The 21,486-nt window shown below is 43.2% G+C and overlaps 1 protein-coding gene across 1 annotated transcript in view; it reads right to left on the reverse strand.

Annotated features, from left to right (window-relative positions):
- The window catches only part of MYO10 (myosin X), a 184,400-nt gene that overhangs the window by 62,357 nt on the left and 100,557 nt on the right, over nucleotides 1-21,486 (reverse strand). The window contains exons 4-9 of the mRNA XM_035125884.3: nucleotides 17,889-18,076; nucleotides 6,959-7,093; nucleotides 3,849-3,973; nucleotides 3,386-3,399; nucleotides 3,206-3,290; nucleotides 810-913 (exon numbers count right to left, since the gene is read on the reverse strand). Coding sequence (XP_034981775.3) covers nucleotides 810-913; nucleotides 3,206-3,290; nucleotides 3,386-3,399; nucleotides 3,849-3,973; nucleotides 6,959-7,093; nucleotides 17,889-18,076 — 651 coding nt within the window. The remainder of the gene's footprint in view (nucleotides 1-809; nucleotides 914-3,205; nucleotides 3,291-3,385; nucleotides 3,400-3,848; nucleotides 3,974-6,958; nucleotides 7,094-17,888; nucleotides 18,077-21,486) is intronic.

Genomic DNA, 21,486 nt, shown 5'->3' on the forward strand with positions numbered 1-21,486 from the left:
AACCCATGCACAGGAAATCAGAGGCAAAAAATAAATAAAGGTTAAGTCCAGTCAAAGGCGACTATGGGGTTGTGGCGCTCATCTCGCTTTTCAGGCCGAGGGAGCTGGTGTTTGTCCACAGACAGCTTTCCGGGTCATGTGGCCAGCAGGACCAAACTGCTTCTGGCACAACGGACACTGTGACAGAAACCAGAGCGCACGGAAATGCCGTTTACCTTCCCGCCGCAACGCTACCTATTTTGAACTGCTAGGTTGGCAGGAGCTGGGACAGAGCAACAGGAGCTCACGGCTTTGCGGGGATTCGAGCCACCAACCTTCTGATCGGCCCAAGAGGCTCGGTGGTTTAGACCACAGCGCCACCAGCAGTGGGTATGACTCCGACAACCTGTAGTTTTGTCCCAGATGTTGCCACTGAAATAGGGTTGGGAAGATTTAGATCATTGTTTCCCAAACATGGGTCTCCCATCTGTTTTGGGGCTACAACTACCTTCACCCCTAGCTAGCAAGACCAGTGGTTAGGAATGATAGGAATTGTAGTCCAAAAACAGATGGAGACCCAAATTTAGGAAACAGTGATTTTAAAAACCCTCTGTCCTCTGAAGTGGTGCAGTTCAGGGAGGTTATGCTGTGCTTTTCTGGTGATGGTACACAGTGCACACAAGCACTCAAAATTCCCATGAGGGCTGTGAGGTTCCTTTACAGAACCTTGTCATTGTTAGCAGACAAACTAAACTTCAAAGTGACTGCCACGTCAAAAGAATTTGTGACGTTACTGGCCAATCCGTAAAGAACGGGCATGTCGAACTCACAATGACTTCTTTGAAGGATTCCTTGTCATTGATTGTCTTGTCCGCTACACATCCAGACTGGTTCAGGTAGTGATAGTTCTCTGGTACAGATAGGTAAAATGCATCTGGAAACAGGAAAACAGTTAATTCATAGTGTTGTATTTAAATTAAAGAAAAGTTGCTCAATAATAATATTATAATACCTTTATTGACAATGTACAACCTGTGCACAATGAAATTAAATGAGCCTTCCCCCCCAAACACTCAATCTCTAATCAAACAACACACCACTTCACAAGTCAATTTCGCTATGTTATTTTCTGTTCAACAGCCGAACAGCCCACGGATAGAAGCTATTTTTTAGCCTGTTGGTACGGCTGATTATACTTCTATATCTCCTGCCCAAGGGTAGAAGATTAAACAGGTGATGGCCTTGAGTCATCCCTGAGAATTTGTCTCGCTCTCCTAAAGCAACGATCCCTTGCGATGTCATCTAGTGGGCTCAGGGGACAGCCCATTATATCATGTGCTGTGTTCACCACCCTCTGCAAAGACTTTCTGTCCATGGCTGTCAAGCCAATGTACCATCACTCTGATACAATATGAGCACACAATAAAGCACACAAGGGAAGAAACACCAAATAATACTCTCCATTATGTGCAATGTTTCTCGATGATAGGTCAACATAAAGAGGTAATTTTAGGTGGCAACAGCAGCTACCCAAAAGTGATGCTTGCGTCACCAAATGCATTCCTCAAGAATAAAATTTCACAATGCTCTGTGCGAAATTCTCCGGCTTAGTCTCGGGGAATTTCCGGCGGCAGTGTGTATCACAAAACAACCCCTTTGTGTGCCATTCCTGTGTTGATTTGACACACAGGTAGACTGCTGTGTGTGTGTGTGTGTGTGTGTGTGTGTGTGTGTGCACTTTGAGAATAGAGACTGGAGGCAGATAGAGATACAGAAGGAGAATGCAAAAGGTGATTCCATGTCTGGGATGAAGGGGATTGCATAATGTTTGTTGCAACTGCAATGCTGTGAACTGCCCTGAGATCTTTTGATGAAGGGAAATTTATAAATTTAATAAATAAAATAAATAATGCATATCAGGATGGTGGCTAAGTCAAAGTTGGCACCTTTCTTTCTTTCTTTTTTGGATTTTTTTTTTTTTGGTTTTTCAAATTAAAATTTTACAGAGATACAGTGGTACCTCAGTTGTTGAGCGTAACCCATTCTGGAAGACCGTTCGACTTCTGAAACGTTTGACAACTAGGGTGCAATGGGCAGTCGGCAAATTCCCCATGCCTCGGAAGTCGTTCAGTTCCTGAGGCATGTTTGAAAACGGAAGCATTCACTTCCAGGTTTTTGGCGTTTGGCTTCCAAAACGCTTAAAAATCCGAGGTTCCACTGCATATCGAATATAAATCATAAAAACAAGATTCCAAGGAATCTCCTGGACTTCCATCCTCCCCTTTGTGGGTCCTAATATTAATCATTTCCTTCCGCATAGTTTATGATACTCCAAATCCTTTGCCTCTTCCATTATGTCCAGAATTCAATCTTAAAAACTACAAGTGATCTTCCTTTCAATCCTACTAACGCTTTTAACTGTTTACAATGGTATTTAAGATAAGTATTCCCCCCATTCCTTATCTTCCTGATTTCTGACTCTTCCGGTCAATTTAGCCATTTCAGCATAGTCCATTAACTTCATCTGCCATTCTTCTCTGGTAGGAACTTCTTCAAAGTTAGTACCTCTTCAATGTGGTACTAGGTTTACCAAAACAAACCCAACAGGTCTTACTCAGATTAGACAATTAGGTTCAGACTATACAACCTAGTTCTTAGAGCAGATTGTGCCCAATTGGCTGGTTCACACATAAGTATAGACTTAGGGAGGAAGTGGGATTTGGAGAGACTTTTGATATGATGAAGAAGAGTAGAAGAAGAGCTTGGATTTGATATCCCGCTTTATCACTACCCGAAGGAGTCTCAAAGCGGCTAACAATCTCCTTTCCCTTCCTCCCCCACAACAGACACTCTGTGAGGTGGGTGGGGCTGAGAGACTTCAGAGAAGTGTGACTAGCCCAAGGTCACCCAGCAGCTGCATGTGGAGGAGCGGAGACACGAACCCGGTTCCTCAGATTACGAGTCCACCACTCTTAACCACTACACCACACTGGGTCTCCAGTGTGGTGAGAGAGGGTGGGATGTATCACAATTACCACCTATCTTTGTTAGGCAATCATTCTCTCTATATATAACATAATGCAACATAGCACTCTTTAATTATTTTCTTAGGTCATACATTTTTAAAAATACTAGGATCGTAAAATGCTGGTGGTAGGAATCTTGGGGAAAATCTCTGTCCAAGGGGCACTGTAAACCATTATTCAAGCAGAAGACTGCCTCTCACCTTTCTTTTCTCCCTCAATCCCCGCCAGCAGGGCATAGAATATGTGATAATTTCTCTCTCCTGGATTTTGCCTTACTACTCGATTCTACAAGAGAAAACATATTTAGAGATCTGTTCGGCAGGAAGGTGAGATTCTCAGCGCGATCCTTTACACTGAAAGAAATAAAAATGCTGACTTACCTTCTCTAATAAATCTTCAGCAGGCAGCAGGTAGGAAAGTCAAGGAACAGAATGTTTCATTTGACCGTGCGAGGAGGTTGGGGTGAACTGAAGGTTATATATAATATGGTAAAGCATAGTAAAGCATAGTTCGTGGTTTGCCCTGACCATGGAAATCACTCTAGAGCAAGCAATTCCTGGCTTAGTGTTACATCTCAACCAGAGAACTAAGGTTTGTTTCACTCACACAAACCATGGTCAGTAACAGTCTTTAGAAACAAAATTCTTTCACTGCAGAATTTCAGGATGATCTAAAAAACACATAGGTTTTCTACTAAGCATATGAACTGGTTTTTATAGATTTTTGCATTCTAACTTGGAATGTGTATCGAAAGAGAGGCAACATCTTCTTTGCTTGTTGTATAAAAATGCACAGTGTTGTCATACTGTAAATATTAGGGCAATCACAGAGTACAAAGGATACAATCTACAATTTTTCCTCCCTGAATGTTGCCTTTTTGACAGAAATTCAACTGAATGAATTTCCCAAAGCGACTTGAGTTGTTGTTGTAAACAGTCTTTGCGTTGCCGAAAGCTTCCATAATTGGGCTGTGGGGGGAAATAAAAACAGATAACAAATGTACTAGCTGTTTGAGTAAGAATAAAACATTGCTTACCAGAACTTTGATTTTTTAAAAAGTATGTCCAGTGTAAAGTACTGCCAACTAACTCCTTAATCTTTAACTTTTGTCTCCTAGACAATGCACTTTCATTCCACAGATAGGGGGAACTGCATGTCTGAATGTTCCCACCATGGGAAAAAAATCCCTCCACACAGAAAACAAAGAGGCTGACTAGAACCCTTTTTCTTTGACATCTAATCTGCTTGCTTTGTTTAGTGTGAGAGCAGATTTAAATATGGGGAAGCATTTAATCAAGCTATCTCGGAGCTGCAAATGGAATATTCGAGAAACAGTTTAAGCCTGTGCAGCTAGACCTAAGGGTAAAACCATGGGCAAAACCACAAAACTAAGTGTGCCAAGATACCCTGTTATTAATCAAGGTATCCATCTGAGGCAATCTCCAATCTGTGCTTCTGTAACTCTTGATAATGTATTTCCATACCCTCAGGTTTTATTTCCACATCCTCAGCATATTTTCCATTGTTGTTCAATCCTTGCTCCCTAGTGCAGATCAACTGGTGAGTGCTCAGTGGCCCATTCTGTTGTCCTTAACTGCCTTTCCTTAGTCTTCTCTTTATCATTACATTTTTTAAAATTATTATTATTATTATTATTATTATTATTATTATTATTATTATTACAAAGTAATAAATAGGAATAAATATGTGCACCCCACCCCCGAGACCATTCCATTGTAACAATCCAACCTCCCAAAATCTTGCGATGGTTTGACCCTTTTCCATTTTAACAGTACAGTGGTACCTCTACTTACGAATAACTCTACTTACAAATGGAGCTCCGTCCGCCATCTTGGATGTGGTTTAGATAGGACTTTTTCTATTTACGAATTTTTAGATAGGGTTGCTTCGACTTACGATTTTTTTCTCCCAATGCATTCCTATGGGATTCAACTTGCAATTTTTTTTGACTTACGAATGTGCGTTCAGAACACATTAAATTTGTAAGTAGAGGTACCACTGTACAAATTCAACAAACACCCTCCATATCTCCCAAAAATCATTTCTCCTGCATATTCCCCGTCTTACCTTAATGGCACATGTTAATTTATCATTAATAGCTATATCCCACACCTCTTTATACCATTCTTCCTTTTTCTATTCTGCTTGCCCCTTCCACTTCCTGGCTATCATAATTTGTCCAGCTGTCAATAAATTTGTGAGCAAGTAGTCTTCTCTTTTCACCTCCCTTCTCTCCACTTTTGTCCATCTGTCCTTCTCCCATCCCTCTTTTCCAATGTACCCCAAGCTCCTTTCAAATATGTCCTCAAGCTCACCAGCTCCTAGCCTGGCCTCCTACCAAAAGATCTACCATCATTACATTACATTCCCAATTCCCTTAAGCCATTCATTCGTTGACCCACCCACCCTAAATTTCCACATCCAGTAAGGACACCATATAAACAATTACACTTCAGTTAGACATATTTTAATGGCTCTGATGCAGTAAAACAGGGATGTCCAACAGGTCGATTGGGAGTGACCGGTCGATCCCCAGAAGGTTCTAGTCGATCTCTGTTTATCACGGGCTCCTTTTCCTTTTGCCCATGAGCACCTGGCCCTGCCCCCTCTCCCCTCCCTTCCCCTCCCCTTGAACGGAAGATGGAGTTTTAGCTGTGAGGCAGCCTGCTTCCACAGCGATATTTTGGTGAGCAGCTAATCCCCCTCCCCCTAAAATTTTGCCAGCCCCCCCAAAACAGAACTTTATTCCCTGAACCCCACTAAAAGGGAGCATTTCCCCTCTGTAAAAAAAGCTCAAAAACTTTGACCTGAACTCCAATAAAATGGGGGTAGATCACTTCCAGTTTTTAACTCTGTGAGTAGATCGCAGTCTCCTGGAAGTTGGCCACCCCTGCAGTAAAACATCTCCCCTGACTGTATTCATTTGTCCCCGTCCCTGCTAAGCTGGCCCCCAGGCAGAAAAGGCCTCAGAGCTATAATTACTCTAAACCAGTTATTATGAAATAGTCCAAGGATGCTGTAAAGAGATTCCCGCAGCATCCGTGTGACCTCTGTTGCACCCTTAACCTCTCTCTTTTGATATGCTCATTGATCTATGAAACCTGCAATTAGAATGCAGGCATTTTCAAAGGAAGACAACTTATTTAAGCTAGAGACGCACGCAGCAACATCAATGAATGAACCATTAATTATACACACGGGTAAATTATATGCACAACCAAACAACATCTGCTGAAAAATAATAAGACACCCCACAAAAAGGCAACAACAGGTTTCTCTCTTGCAATGATGCCTTACTCCAAAGAAACCCCAGCTCATGAGAAGGAAAGTGCTAGGATAGTGGCTCAGATTGCAAAAACAGGAGGGTTGCTAAGCACTGGGCAGGCTAAAAATAGGCTCAGTTGTTAGAATTCTGACTATAAAATATATATTTTTATGGAAGAAAAACAAACCTTACTTCCCTTTGAATTTTAAAGTGTTTGATGCATCCAAAAAGTGAAGGCATCTGCATTTGTATGATCACTTAAATGTACCACCATAGTTTAGAAAATGTTTGATCATCATCATCCTCATCCTCATCATTATTTATTATTTATACTACGTCCATCTGGCTGGGTTTCCCCAGCCACTCAAAGATGGGATGTGCTTGTTGGGTTGTTTCCCCATCCCTGATACTGCCGTAGTTTTGTTTTCTAACTGCTAAGTCAGGCATCCCCAAACTGCGGCCCTCCAGATGTTTTGGCCTACAACTCCCATGATCCCTAGCTAACAGGACCAATGGTCGGGGATGATGGGAACTGTAATCCAAAACATCTGGAGGGCCAAAGTTTGGGGATGCCTGTGCTAAGTAGACAGTGGTCAACCCCGAAATATCTTCCTTCCATGTATCTTCCCTACTGCCTGGAAGATAGGTGAGGCTATGAACACAGTACCTGCTCTCCAAAATTGCTTGTTCCACACTAGATGTTTTCTCTTTGCGAGAGAGTTCCAGCGAATGTTGGCTCACAGCGGACAAAAACTTGAGTATCAGCTTTGTGCTCTCTGTTTTGCCAGCGCCACTTTCACCGCTGGAAGACAAAAGGAAAACAAGACTCAAATTAGTTATCTGTACCGATGATCTCATACCTTGAAAAATTCAAGAAGACTTGTTGGACGTTTGTTGAAAAATGCTTTTTATGTCTGTGAGTGGCAGTAATTATGATTTCATTTTAAAAAAAATTAAAATGTGTGTTTTTTCTCTCTCTCTCTCTCTCTTTTTGTTAGCCATCGCAAGAGCGTATTGCTGGCTAGTGCACTGGGATATACATTTTAAATAAATATTGTTAGATGCAGTCTGAGAAATGGTAGGTAAGCAGAGCTCCTGAGAACTAAGATAAATCAATCTCTCATTTAATAGACTTTGCGCAGAGCCTGAAAACCGAGAAACCATATAAATCAGAGAACCAGTCTTTGCTACAACGGATTGTGATCACTGCAAACTGAGCTTCTTTGACTGAGAGTTGATGCTATTTATACTTACACCCCACCCATTAACAGTAGTTCTGTAAGGGGCAAATAAGAAATGACACTCAACAATCTAAGAATGCAACCCCCCAAGGTAAAAGTAGCTGGCGTCTAAACTATCAGTATCTAAATTACTACACCCCCTGCCCAATCCATGTGAGGAAAACCTGTATATTTTCATTGGAAAGCCAAACAACAGCTGATTGGTGTGTGTGTGTGTGTGTGTGTGTGTGTGTGTGTGTGTGTGTGTGTGTTTGTGTGTGTGTGTTGCAGTGGAAAGCAAGCATTAGAGATCCAGTCACATACATAATTTGGCCACAGATGCACTTGGAAATTGTATCTGCCATTTTGTCTGGTTTCTGATACGTGACAAGCACATTTTAAGGATGTTATCTCTAGCTTCCTTTTACTTCTCTTCCTCTATCAGCTTTCTCTGCTTTTTGCCATAATCTCTTAAGATACATGATGTACAGTCTAAATAATCATAATACAGTGGTACCTCGACTTACGAACGACTCGACAACCAAATTTTCCAACATACGAATGGGGCAAATGGCCGCGCGCTTATGGTTTTTTCGACATCCGAATGGAAACCGCGGTGGTTTTAGGTAGGGATTTTTCGACTTACGAATTTTTAGATGGGGTTGCTTCGACTTACGAATTCTTCCGTTTCCAATGCATTCCCATGGGAAATCGCGTTTCCAATGGCGCTTTTCGACTTAGGAATTTTTCGACCTACGAAGGTGCCTTCGGAACGGATTAAATTCGTAAGTCGAGGCACCACTGTATATTTTGAGGGGGGCAGGTCTGCACCCAATATTTCCACTTATTTACAAAGATAATTCCCACTCAAGCACTTCTGGAATCATGTGCTATGAGGGATCAAACGAGCAAAATCTCGAAAGCTACATAATCTCAAAAACAGCGACATGCCCTTTCGACCAATTCATCACATGCAATGCGACAAAAGCAGCACTCTCCAAACACACTTCGGTTCAATCCCTGGGCTCCGTATCTCGCACAACAGGGAAGAGATAAGGCCAAAGAGTTCGCCAAATCCATCCTTTTATCTTGGTATGTCAGAACAAACCTCCCTGTGGGAAAAGTCTGATGCTTGTCCAAAGAGCAATTTGCTTTATGTTCCTCTTAAGGCTGAAGAAAGAGTCTTTGAGGCTTTCAGGAGACTGTTTAAAGGCAACGATACCATTATGAGATACATTTCACATTTTGGGCATAATCGCCTTGGACAAATCATTCCTTCCTGCCATGTCCCCCACAATCCTGGGTACTTTTAAAAGGGGGGGGAGAGAAATCAGTTTTTCTTTTAATCACATCCCATACTAGTCCATTACTAATAGTACTCAACATGCACAGTTTCCAGGTTGCACCTGCTGTCGCTAGTGGCAACCAGACATTTAATTTTAGCAACCAGCGGGGAAAACCGTCGGCATACTCCGCCAGACCAAGAAACCACTGGCGGAAAATAACTCTTTTTCAAAATGGCGCCAGGCTGCATCTTCTGCTGGAACGCAGCCTGTCGGTTGGTAGCGGGCTGCTAGCCACACAAACTTGCTGCCTGCAGCTCCTCCTCTCTTTACAAACCTCTCCAACTTTGTCAGGTAGCCAGTATAAAAGAAAAACCACTCTTTTTGCCTCTGTGAGTCGAGAAAGAAGAGCTTTGCAGGGTTGCTGGAGATCATGGTTGGTTTGCCAAGCTCCGGCAAAATTTGTAGACCCCCCTACCTTAGCATTTCTATCACAGTTTAGAACAGGCATCCCCAAACTGCGGCCCTCCAGATGTTTTGGCCTACAACTCCCATGATCCCTAGCTAACAGGACCAGTGGTCAGGGAAGATGGGAATTGAAGTCCAAAACATCTGGAGGGCCGAAGTTTGGGGATGCCTGCTTTAGAAGATTCCTAAGCATCTCAAATGTCCTACCTCAGTTGCCCTTACAACAACCCTGTAAGGGAGGCCAAGGCTGCAGATGGGCGCTGAAGTGGAGAGAATATTCACTTCGTGACAGAGGCGATTTGGTTTAAGCCAGCAAGTTCCTGGTTTGCAGCTCAGCCTCGCATTACTTACTATCTCAGTAAAATATAGACCTATCTCAGAAGTCGAACGGAATCTGTTCCAGAAGTCCCTTCAACTTCTGAAAAGTTCAGAAACCAAGGTGCAGCTTCTGAATGGTTCCCGATTGAGCAGGCGCACTGGAAATTTTAGTGGAAGCCACGCTGGACATTTGGCTTCCAATTTAAATAATTTTAAAAAACCAGAACTCTCACTTCCGGTTTCCGATCATTCAGGAAAAGAACATTCAACTCCCAGGGCATTCGGGAGCTGAGATACGACTGTATTGACTGTTTGAAGTTCACAGCAAATAATAATAATTGCTTGTACCCCAGCCATATGGCTTGGGTTGCCCCAGCCACTGTGTGGCTTCCAACAAAATATATCGGGACAAAACATTAAACGCTTCTCTACACAGGACTCCTTCAGATGTCCATGAAAGGTTATATAATTGTTTTAACTCTTTTGACATACGACGGGATGGTGTTCTGCAGGGCAGGCGCCACTACCAAGAAGGCCCTGTGCCTGGTTCCTTGTAACTATACTTCTTGCAGTGAGGGAATGGCCAGAAGGCCCTCAATGCTGAATCTCAGTGTCCAGGCTGAGCGATGGGGTAGAGACACTCCTTCAGGCACACAGGGCTACTAACCCTCTGCACAAGTTGAAGAAAACGCCTACAATTTAAAAGCATTCAGCCAATAACCCATTATATTTATATTGTCGCCAAAGGTCAGATAAAGAACTTGCTTGAGTCTGCACAAAACCCAAAGCAAAGCTGTAAATCACGGGTGTCAAACACAAGGCCCGGGGGCCAAATCCGGCCCGCCAGACCTTGTCATGTGGCCCGCCGAGCGCCCCAGCCAGCGGGACCCAGCAGCGGGACTTTGCTGCTGAAGCGCCGCGCCGACAAAGCGCCGACAAACAGCTGGGGCGGGGGGGGGGGTAGAAAGGCGGCCGGAGCAGTGCCGCACAGAGAGTCCTGAGCCTCTGGGATGCAGCAGTGCTCTGTAGCACTTTGAATCCTCCTCCTGCCATGGCTCGGCGCCTGGAAATGGCTGCTGCTGCTGCTGCTGCTGAAGCACAGACAAAGCACCCAGCAGCGCTGCATGGAGGAGGAGGAGGATTCAAATGCTTTTTGCCCCTGGGTCCCTTCACACTCTTTTCTGGCGCTGAATCAAGGCAGTGACCCCCCTTCCCTTTCTTTCTTCCTCTCTCTTGTTCTTATTCTTTCTTTCCCTCTCCTTCCTTCCTTCTTTATCTCTGTCTTCTCTCCCTCTTTCTTTTTCTTTCCTTCTTTATTCCTTCTTTCCTACTCTTCTTTCTCTCACCTCTTTCCTTCCTCTCTCCCTCCTGCTCCCTCTTTTCTTTCTTCCTTCCTTACTTCCTTCCTTTCTTCCTTCTGTCCTTCCCATCTTTCTTCCTCTCCCTCATTCTTATTCTTTCTTTCCCTCTACTTCCTTCCTTATTTCTCCCTTTCCGTCTTCTCTCCCTCTTTCTTTTTCTTTCCTTCTTTATTCCCTTCCTTATTTCCTACTCTTCTTTCTCTCCCCTCTTTCCTTCCTTCCTCTCTCCCTCCCACTCCCTCTTTTCTTCCTCCCTCCCTCCCTCCCCTCCCCTCCCTCTCCCTCTCCTCAGAAACATAGGATGCTGCTTTATACTTCTGGCCCTTAAACCCTGGAACCAGGAGAGCAGCTCCAGTGAATCAACCTCAGCCAGTCCCTTTGGTGAAGGGTGGTGGCTCACTGGCAGAACATCTGTCCTGCATGCAGAAGGACCCCAGCATCTCCAGGTACTAGTAGCTCTGCAAAGGTCCTGCATGAAACCCTAGCGAGCCACCACCACCCAGTGCAGTTACCAAAAATCATTTTTCAATAAATTGTACAATAATTGTACATTTGAATATCTACTCGCCATTATTCTGACTATGTTTCTGCTTTCAGAGCTAGTTATTACTTACATTATTACAAAAAACAGTAATAATTGAATGCAGTGACAATAATTTATGATAATAAAGAGTGGACACATAGTCCTACAACCGGCCCTTTGAGGGTGACCAAACTGCTGATGCGGCCCCCGATGAATTTGAGTTTGACACCCCTGCTGTAAATAATAAGGCAATCCACTAGAGGGCACTTGCCTCCTTTAGAAACCATCCCCAAAATTATCGCTTTGCTTCTAGTGTTCATTACTTGCAGACCAGCAAGTTGCTGTACAAGGCATACCATACTAATGTAGGTGCCCTTCACCACACATCACATACGGTCATGGGAAAAAGAAAGTGCAACCTCTCTGAATTCAATGGCGTAAATCTGAAGACATAATAACGATCATCTTTTCCTTAGCAGGTCTTAAAATTAGGTAAATACAACCTCAGAGGAACAGCAACACATGACATATTACACCGTGTCATGATTTATTTAACAGAAATAAAGCCAAAATTGAGAAATCACGTGTGGAAAAACTAAGCACACCCTTACTGCTTCCATAGGATTAACAGCCTAAGCAGCAGAAAAATGCGGCTATTCATTTCTTTTTTATATATATTTTTAAATTAAATTTTCAGTTATACAATTTTAAATACTCAATTTTAACATCCTTGAAATATCAACAACTTCCCTTCTTCTCTTTCCGGGGTTAATTTTGCATATCAGATTCCTGCATATTTTACAAAAACAAAACCATTCAATATTCCATTAATACATCCCTCAAACCTTATTTATACGGTTGAATTTTATCTTAATGCTGCCAACATTTTCAGGTGTACACAATTTCCCCCCGTATATTCAACAAACGTTTTCCAATCTTCTCTAAATGTATGTTCTTCTTGTTCTCTTATTCTATATGTTAAGTCTGCTCATATTCTGTCAGCTCAAGTTGCCATTCTTCTTTAGTTGGGACCTTGCTCATTTTCCATTTTGGGGCTAACGAAACACGGGCCGCAGTTGTTGTATACATAAATAACCTTTTTGCTGGTCTGGAGCATTCAGGCGTGTTTTAGCACAATGCCAAGGAGGAAAGACAGCACAATGCTCTTAGAGAAGCGATTGCTGCGGCCCATGAAACTGGGGAAGGGTTCTAAGGCCATCTCCAGCCAATGTAAAGTCCATCATTCTACAGTGAGAAAGGTTATGCAAAAGTGGAAAACAGTCGAGACAGTTTGCCATCCTTCCCAGGAATGGACGGCTCAGGAAATTCATCGCAATGCTCAGAGGAAATTGCAAAAAACACACAGCCAAGAGTTCCAGCTCATGCTCTACAGGCCTCAGTTAGCATGTTAAATGTTAAAGTTCATGACTGTACAATTAGAAAAAGACAAGTATGGTTTGTTTGGAAAGCGTTGCAAGGAGAAAGCCTCTTCTCTCTAAAAAGAACGTGGTAGCACAGCTTAGGTTTGCAAAGTTGCATGTGAAAAACTCCCAAGACTTTTGGAACAATGTCCTTTGGACAGAGGAGACCCAAGTGGAGATGTCTGACACCTGGGAATTTCCGTCTGAGTTATCCCCAACAAAAAGGACTCTGGGTTTTTCATTTTTTGGGAAAGTACTTTAAAACATTTTTTAATTCATCATTAATTATTTCCCAAATACTCTTTTAGCCTTTTACAGGTCCACCACATACGATAGAACGTATCCTCAATCTCATTACATCTCCGACATATTTCTATGATTCTATGTCCAAGAACCGGGTAACGTTGTTAATACTGGATATTGATCGACCACAACAAACCTCTTTAACTCACCTATTTCAAACACACTTGTTAATCCAACACACACACACACACACACACACACACACACACACACACACACACACACCAGCACCTGCTCAACATCAATATCATCATAGCCTAAATTGGAGGTGTGAGTCACAAGAAAAAAACCCACAAAGAAGAATCAAGGCAAGTCCAACATTTTACATTCCTAGGTTGACAACATCTTTTTAAAGCGACCCAGACAACTACGCACTTGGGACTTTTTCCAGCCGGGCCGACAATCTGCACAGTAATAATAAGAGTCAATTCCATTAGCAACTTAAAGAGACTGGGATCTGTTTGACTGTAAGCTGGAGAGCCAAGCATGCAACCCACAGCGAAATCAGCTCTGTCATTTATTGCTGGACACAGATGAAGGAACGCTGATACAAGTCCTACTGTATTTGGAATGAAACGTGTCAACGATAGCGTAACATAGCAGCTTTCATCAGCAGTCGCCAAAAAAGAAAAGGAAAAAAAAGTGACTAATGCTGAAAGGATTTCCTGCTTTCTCTGTGATGAGAAACCGCATGGCGTTTGACAGTTCCAGGCATCTTGTCCCACACCCATGTGTTTTTGGCAATAGCCCATCGCACTCCTGGCTATGCCTGTTCACTGTAGAAACTTGTTTACTGTTAATTCGTTTGATTCGATTGTTTTAAAAAAGACTTTTTCAGTACTGTGCCTACAAGTGGTTAGGTGACTCATGTCCCAGATCATAAGATGGGTGGATAAATAGATGGATGAATGAATGGATGGAGATAGATAGATAGATGATATAGATTAGATAGATAGATAGATAGATAGATAGATAGATAGATAGATAGATAGATAGATAGATAGTAGATCCACAGTAGGTAGATGTCATGGATGTGGGTGGCACTGTGGTCTAAACCACTGAGCCTCTTATACTTGCCAATCAGAAGGTCGGCAGTTCAACAGGGTGAGCTCCCATTGCTCAGCCCCAGCTCCTGCCAACCTAGCAGTCCAAAAGCATACCAGTGCAAGTAGATAAATAGGTACCACAGTGGCGGAAAGGTATACAGCGTTTCCGTGCACTCTGGTTTCTGTCACGGTGTCCCGTTGCACCAGAAGCGGTTTAGTCATGCTGGCCACATGACCCAAAAATCTGTCTGTGGACAAATGCCGGCTCCCTCAGCCTGAAATCAAGATGAGCGCCACAACCCCATAGTCACATTTGATTGGGCTTAACCGTCCAGGGGTCCTTTAGCTTTACCTAGATGTCATGGAGTGTTTTGATGCAAAGGAGTGGTGGGAGGAACCAGTTGGGGAACCAACAGGGCTTAGTGAGCTGGGAGAGTCTGTGACAGAGAGAAGTACAGAATCAGAGGGAGAAGCAGATGAGAAGGAGGAGGAAGGTCAAGAGGGAAAGATGAGTCTGGCTGGTGAAGGGGCACAGGTGTCTCTCCTTCCTGCTGCAACAAGCTCCCCTCTCCCTGTCTCTCAGAACCAGAAGAGGGCTGAAACGAGTGGAGCAATGGCAGGCTGCACACAGGCACAGTCTTTGATCGCTTAGAAAAAGCCCCGGAGAGGGGACTAGGCAGGGACTTTCAGTCTCAGCAAGTGATTTTCATGAATCACCATTGGGCCCTGGTGTGTGATCCAGAAAAGTGACCCTTATTTTATTTAGAGTGGGGGGGGGACACACATAGAAAGTAGCAGATGGAGGGACCCCTCTGCACTCTCCGTCAGCTCAGCTGTGTCTGCCAAGGAGAATAGGCACAGAGGCCGGGATAAAAGGGATGGAAAGAAGGGTCACAAGAGGTTGAATAATTACCAGGGTAAAGGGTAAGGGAGTGAGAAGAGTGGAGGGTACTTCACCACCACCTTGGGGTTAGCTCTATGCATGTGGCAGGCTATCTGGGGGCTGATGGGATGGACATCCACTCTCATTAACCCCATGTTTGGGGGAATCATACACATTAAAGGAGGAACCTCATTAAGACAACTAAGATCTCAACTGAAGCCCTCAGTGCTGACTTCAGTGGAGGTGGTGAATCACCACCTTCAGCTGAACGGGTGAAGATATTCATGGAGTAAGACCATGGAGAATGAGCTGCTGTGCTCATTTAGGGTTGCCAGACTCAATAGAGGACAGGACTTCTGTGCCTTTAATTGCCCTGCTCTCTTTTGAGTCTGGAAACCTTAAAGAGAAACCAGCAGACCCTTTGTTTAATTTCCAAGCAAAGGGCCTGCTGGTTTCTCTTTAAGGTTTCCAGACTCAAAAGAGAGCAGGGCAATTAAAGGCACAGAAGTCCTGTCCTCTATTGAGTCTGGCAACCCTATGCTCATTAGGCCTGACACTCAACCAAATCTGTGGAGCTTGTGCTTTTGCTAATAAAGAGTTACGTCCAACTTTGAACTGTGTATTTACTGACCGGCATGCTTCCTGTGACAGTTATCATTAAAAAAATGGATGTTTACCGTGACACAACATTGACCCAATGTAGGGAAACAAGTGGCAGCCTGTTCAAGGGGCTTTCTGGAAGTCCTGTGATTCCAGAACACTGCCTTAAGGTCTCTTCCTGCTTTAGATTTTGTTCTTGGGTTGTCCTGCCCATGCTAACTGGTGTAAGCTGAGAATAGGAGCGATGCATTTTAAGCACTGCTTTCTCTTCAGCAAACTACATCAGGAAGCCGAAGACTGAAACTTTCCCAGTAGCTTCTTCCTCGCATTTCACTGACAAAAACAGCAAGTTAAGTGAGGGGGCAAACAATATTCAAACTCAAGCTTCAGTGCCCACATAAAGATAGCAAAAAAATGTTTGTTGAAATTATGTTAATGGTGGCAACTGCAAAGAGCGGATCTTTGAAAGCGGTAGTCTGAGCTACCTCAGTGCATGAACGAAACAGGCCTTTTTGGGAAAGGCCTGGTCTCTGTGTTTCAAGCAGTACTCTGGAAATGGCTTGCCTTCTCTCTTGTCAAAGGGGAGAGTGCTATTCTCCAAAAAAGAAATGAAATTAATTGTAAAGCCAGCTGAGGCCAAGCGAAACCTCAACAACTTTTATGAGATGAATGTGAGCTTTAGTAATATCTGACTAATCACAGCTCCCGGCATGCGTACCCACGAATACATGTTTATGACCCTCAGCCATACACAAATTTCATACTAAGCGCGAAACTATCCATGAAGCATAATCACGTGGTTCAGCTCTTCCCGAGACTGTTTCCATTTCAGAGTTCACATGAAGAAATGACATGATTCACTCCACCAGACCAAGCAAACAAAACTCCTCGCACCTAGAAAATTAGCACATTAAGAAGAAAGCTGCATGGCTAGCCTTTTGACTAGCATGCTATCTTTCCATGTGCAGGAAATTTGTTTGCATGTGCATCCAGTCCGTTACTTGTAGTATGAAGTTATACAACATAGGAAAATTGCATTAAACACATAATTGCATTAAATGTTCATTATTCCTCCTTGGAAGTGCTTTTCCAAAAAGAATTTTTGACATGTATAAAAGTGCAACTTTTCTGGGTGCATCTAGGCTTAGCACATAGCTGTGTGTGCTATCATATAATATTATTGGTACAGTGGTACCCCACAAGACGAATGCCTCGTGCAATGAAAAACTCGCAAGACGAAAGCGTTTTGCGTTGCGCGATGCGTCTCGCAAGACAAAGTTTCCTATGGCCGTGCTTCGCAAGGCGAATAGGAACGCATTAATTAAATGGGTAGACCGGGTAAACCGGGTAAATGGTAAACCACACTCTGCAAGACGAAATTTTTGCTATACGAAGTGACTCGCGAAACGAAGTAATTTCGAGGTGCCCCTGTACTGGCATTACAAACAAATAAGAACAGTAATTCTCTGTCTAGCTGGCAGAATGGTATCCCGGCAGCTACCTGCTTGAACAAAAGGTACTAATCCTATCTTTCATGTCTCCAAAAGCACAATAAGATGAGCGGTGCAACATCAGCACCAATCAGCATTAATAAAGTCACAGAATGGCATCCCCCGCTCCCCCCCCAAAAAAACCAATGAACACCAGGGCCAAAGTTGGAAACTATTTTATCCTCATTAAAGGAAAGCACGGTTGCGTTAAACAAAAGACAAAACAACCAAGCTCCATTAAGCAGATTAAACCAGCCAACATGTTCAGGCGTTTTCAATATAGTTGCTGTTATTATTTATGGGCTTTCCTGAATATCTTTTTTTGATGTGTGTTTAATTCTAGATTCCTGGTGACAAATTAATCCTCTGCACAGCAAGAAAACAAACCAGCAGGAAAAATCAGTGTTCGGAGTGAGACGAGGTCTAAGGGAACAGGCCAGAGCGTGTGGAGTGCAGATATATGTGTTTATTAAATGACCACAGGACACATATTTAGCCAAGACGGCTTTCTCATTTAAGAAGCGATTTAGATCATGCTGCAAAGCTATATCTCCACAAATCTCATGATTAATGGGGTCCTGGGGGAAAGAGTACCCCCTTTCCTTTCTCAACGTATTCAAGCAACTGGGGTGTTCCCATACACATCTGAGATTCAGCAATGATTAAAGAGTATTTGGGTACCTGATGAGAACACACTGGTTGTCATGGCGTTTCCATAGGCAGCGGTAGCACTCGTTGGCAACAGCAAATATATGAGGCGAAATCTCTCCCAAGTGGTGCCGGCTATAGTTCTCCACCGTGGCGCGGTCGTAGAGGCCCGGAATGGTCTTATAGGGGTTAACGGAGGCAACAATGGAACCAATGTAAGTCTGGGGAAAGAAAGACATCGGATTCTGGGACAAGGTGTACATGTGATTACAAGACATTTGAGTTCACGAGTTAACATTTAATACGGCACAGCAAGTTTTAGCACAGCAATGTCCAGAATTGCAAGGAAAAGGAACAGAATGGAAACAACCCATTCTGTAACCAAAGGGAACAGTCGCACAGTACTGTGCTTGCTAAGGCTATGAAATGCACATTTTAAGACTTAGGACATAATCCACTCGGAAGGCCTACAATAACAAGCCTTGTTAGTTACTTTATTAATTTTAGGAGACTGTTTCCACACACTAGCAACGTATAATTCTATCCGTGATATTTTATCTGTACAACCAGAATGAATTTCAGGAACCAAAAAGTGCTTTCGAGCCACCTGCTCCCCAAATGGCAACTAGGCCATTCCCGTTTTGGCGACTGCACCCCTGGTTTAAGGAGCCATATATCTGAGTTTCTAACACTGATCTGACGCTCAAAAAAACAGAACACGAAAGTGACAAGAGTGCCCTGGTGTTCACGTCCTGCTATCTAGTAATCAGGCATACTGCTGATTCTAATAGCCATTAACAAAGCAACCTTGAAAATCAGAAGTATCTGAGCTCAAATAGTAAATGAAATTAAAGCAATCACTGGATACAAATGGCCTTTGGACTCCTGAAACATTCTCTTCAGCTATGAAAAAGGTGTTCAGGACTAGCTCTTAAGGATGTAAAAGGTAAAGGGACCCCTGACCATTAGGTCCAGTCGCGGATGACTCTGGGGTTGCGGCGCTCATCTTGCGTTATTGGCCGAGGGAGCCGGCCTACAGCTTCCAGGTCATGTGGCCAGCATGACAAAGCCACTCATGGCGAACCAGAGCTGTGCATGAAAACGCCGTTTACCTTCCCACCGGAGCGGTACCTATTTATCTACTTGCACTTTGACATGCTTTCGAACTGCTAGGTTGGCAGGAGCTGGGACCGAACAACGGGAGCTCACCCCATCGTGGTTTAACCCACAGCGCCACCCGCATCCCATCTTAAGGATGTAGGATTTGGCCTATAGGGTCAAACTTCCTGATCCTATAAGAACCAGGGAGCATAAGCCACATAATTATGTATTGATACGGAAGTGGACCTTGTATACACAGCATTGGAACGATAAGATACGAGGTGCAACCCAGCCGTATTACGTACTAGGAATAACCTGAGAGCCATCTCTTCTTCTTCTCTCTCTCTTTTAATTTACAGTGGTGCCTCGCTAGACAAAATTAATTCGTTCCACGGGTCTTTTCTTATAGCGAAAAATTCGTCTAGCGAATCACATAGGAACGCATTGAATTTTTTTTTAAAAAAATTGCCCATAGGAACGCATTAATTGAATTCCAATGCATTCCTATGGGAAACCGTGATTCGCTAGACTAATTTTTCCTAAAACGCATTCGTCTAGCGAGGCAAGCTCCGCTCGAAAAATCCTTTCGTTAAGCGCAAATTTCGTTAAGGAGGCCATTCGTTAAGCGAGGCACCACTGTATATGGATAACTGATTCTGTTCTTCCTGGTTGTACCTTGTGTTGAAATTTGTACAAACGAGCAATTCCTAGTATCTTATCTTTGTTGCAGCCACCATTATTTTGTTAATGGGAAATCTGGAGCGCCGTAGCTTTTTAAAAGCATTGAAGAAAAAACAAACAAACTTCTGTTCGGTGGCTACTGTACACTGGGCCACACCTCCTTCTTTTGCTTGCCATTCTGCCCTGTCATCATAAAGCTCATTCTGCTTTTCTTTGTTTCCTTTGTTCTGTGAGCCAAGCAGGCCGACAAACTGGGCACAAGTCCGCACAAAAGAAGAGAGGAGGAGGCCCTGAAGTTTGCCATGCCACTCCACCCCCCCTTTAAATCCTGAAGGGAGTGGTAATTAATGGTCGCATGCAAGCTAGCAACCTTGATTTACTGAAACCACGGTCAGGACTGCCTGCATTTCAGCCCGCCTCGTGCTAATTTGTAAGAGACTGGATCCAGCTCTCTTCCTAAATTACAAGTTAAATGTTTAGAGGCCAAAATGTCTTCCTTAAAAGCCTTGGTTTAACATGTCGCTGTGATTATATGTTTTCCAGAAGCTACTGCCCAGTCAGGCCGTTTCTCTTACAGAACTGCCAAACCCTATAATCATGTTTTATGTTCACACAAGAGCTCAAATGCCTCACAATGCAATGTAGTAGCGCGCACAACACATTCAAATGCTCCCTCTAAAAATGCAAACACAAGTTTCTTTGCTCAAGAAGAATGTGTTTTCTTTCCCACCATCTGATCTGGCAGTGCAGAATAAATGCTTCAGGAGAAGTATGAGAAAATAGAGAGAACAAAGCCAAAACCCAAGTTTCTTCTTTTTTAAAATTATATTTATGCAATTCACTAGTTTTACAATCATTTTAACATTTCTAAACTTGACTTCCTTCCCCCTCTTTTTGCGATATTTTTTGTATCTTCTGCATATCCAAATTAACTTAATTTGTTCATTTATTCATCTACTTCGAATATATACTCTTATAAAACTGCAGCAAAGCCCAGGTTTCATTCACGCCAGCGAGGGAGAAGGAAATTTGTGTATTCCTACATTCACCTCAGTGGAAAAGCAGGATAGATTGCAGGAAGATAATTTATCATAGATCTGAGAGCCCTGCCAGGTGAAATAGCTGGATAAAAGTTCTTTAAAACGATTAAGAGATTAAATAAACAAAACTATTTGTGCCTTTCCACATACTTCCAAGACATATAGGGATGCATGCCCCAAAATTTAACTAGTGAAGAAAGTTTTACTGACATGATTAAAGGAGGTTGAAATATGTACAGCACTGATTACAGGGCCTTATCGGTAGTGGCACCCACCCTGTGAAACACCCTCTCATCAGATGTCAAGCGGATGAGTAACTATATAACCTTTAGAAGGCATATGAAGACAGGCCTATATAGGGGAGCTTTTAATGTGCAATGTTCTATTATGGTTTTATATATGTTGGAAGCCGCCCAGAGTGGCTGGGGTACAAATAAAATTGTTGTTGCTGTTGTCAACAAATAGCTTTAAGGCAGGTCCATCCTGAGGAAAAATACTGTAAGTGAGCCAAAAACAAAAAACCCAGCTCATCCTAAAGTGGACTGCCAGAACTGACTTTTGTCATGGATTTCACAAGATCGACTCAACTCTCTTTCCTCTTGGTTAGCAACTAGGGGCCGGTTGGTATTCCTCAGGGGAGTCAGGCTTGGCTGCAGAGACTCCAGCTGGTGGCCCCCCAATGTAACAGCAATATGTATTGCCTTTTAATGGACTCATCCTGGCTCACTGATATGCCACAACTTTATTGAGTGGCACCCGTTTTCCGATTCAGTGTGTTATGCTGTAAATTGGAGAATGTGTTTGGGGGA

The sequence above is a fragment of the Zootoca vivipara genome, chromosome 8 (genome assembly GCF_965207765.1).
Source record: "Zootoca vivipara chromosome 8, rZooViv2.hap1.1, whole genome shotgun sequence".
NCBI lineage: Eukaryota > Metazoa > Chordata > Lepidosauria > Squamata > Lacertidae > Zootoca > Zootoca vivipara.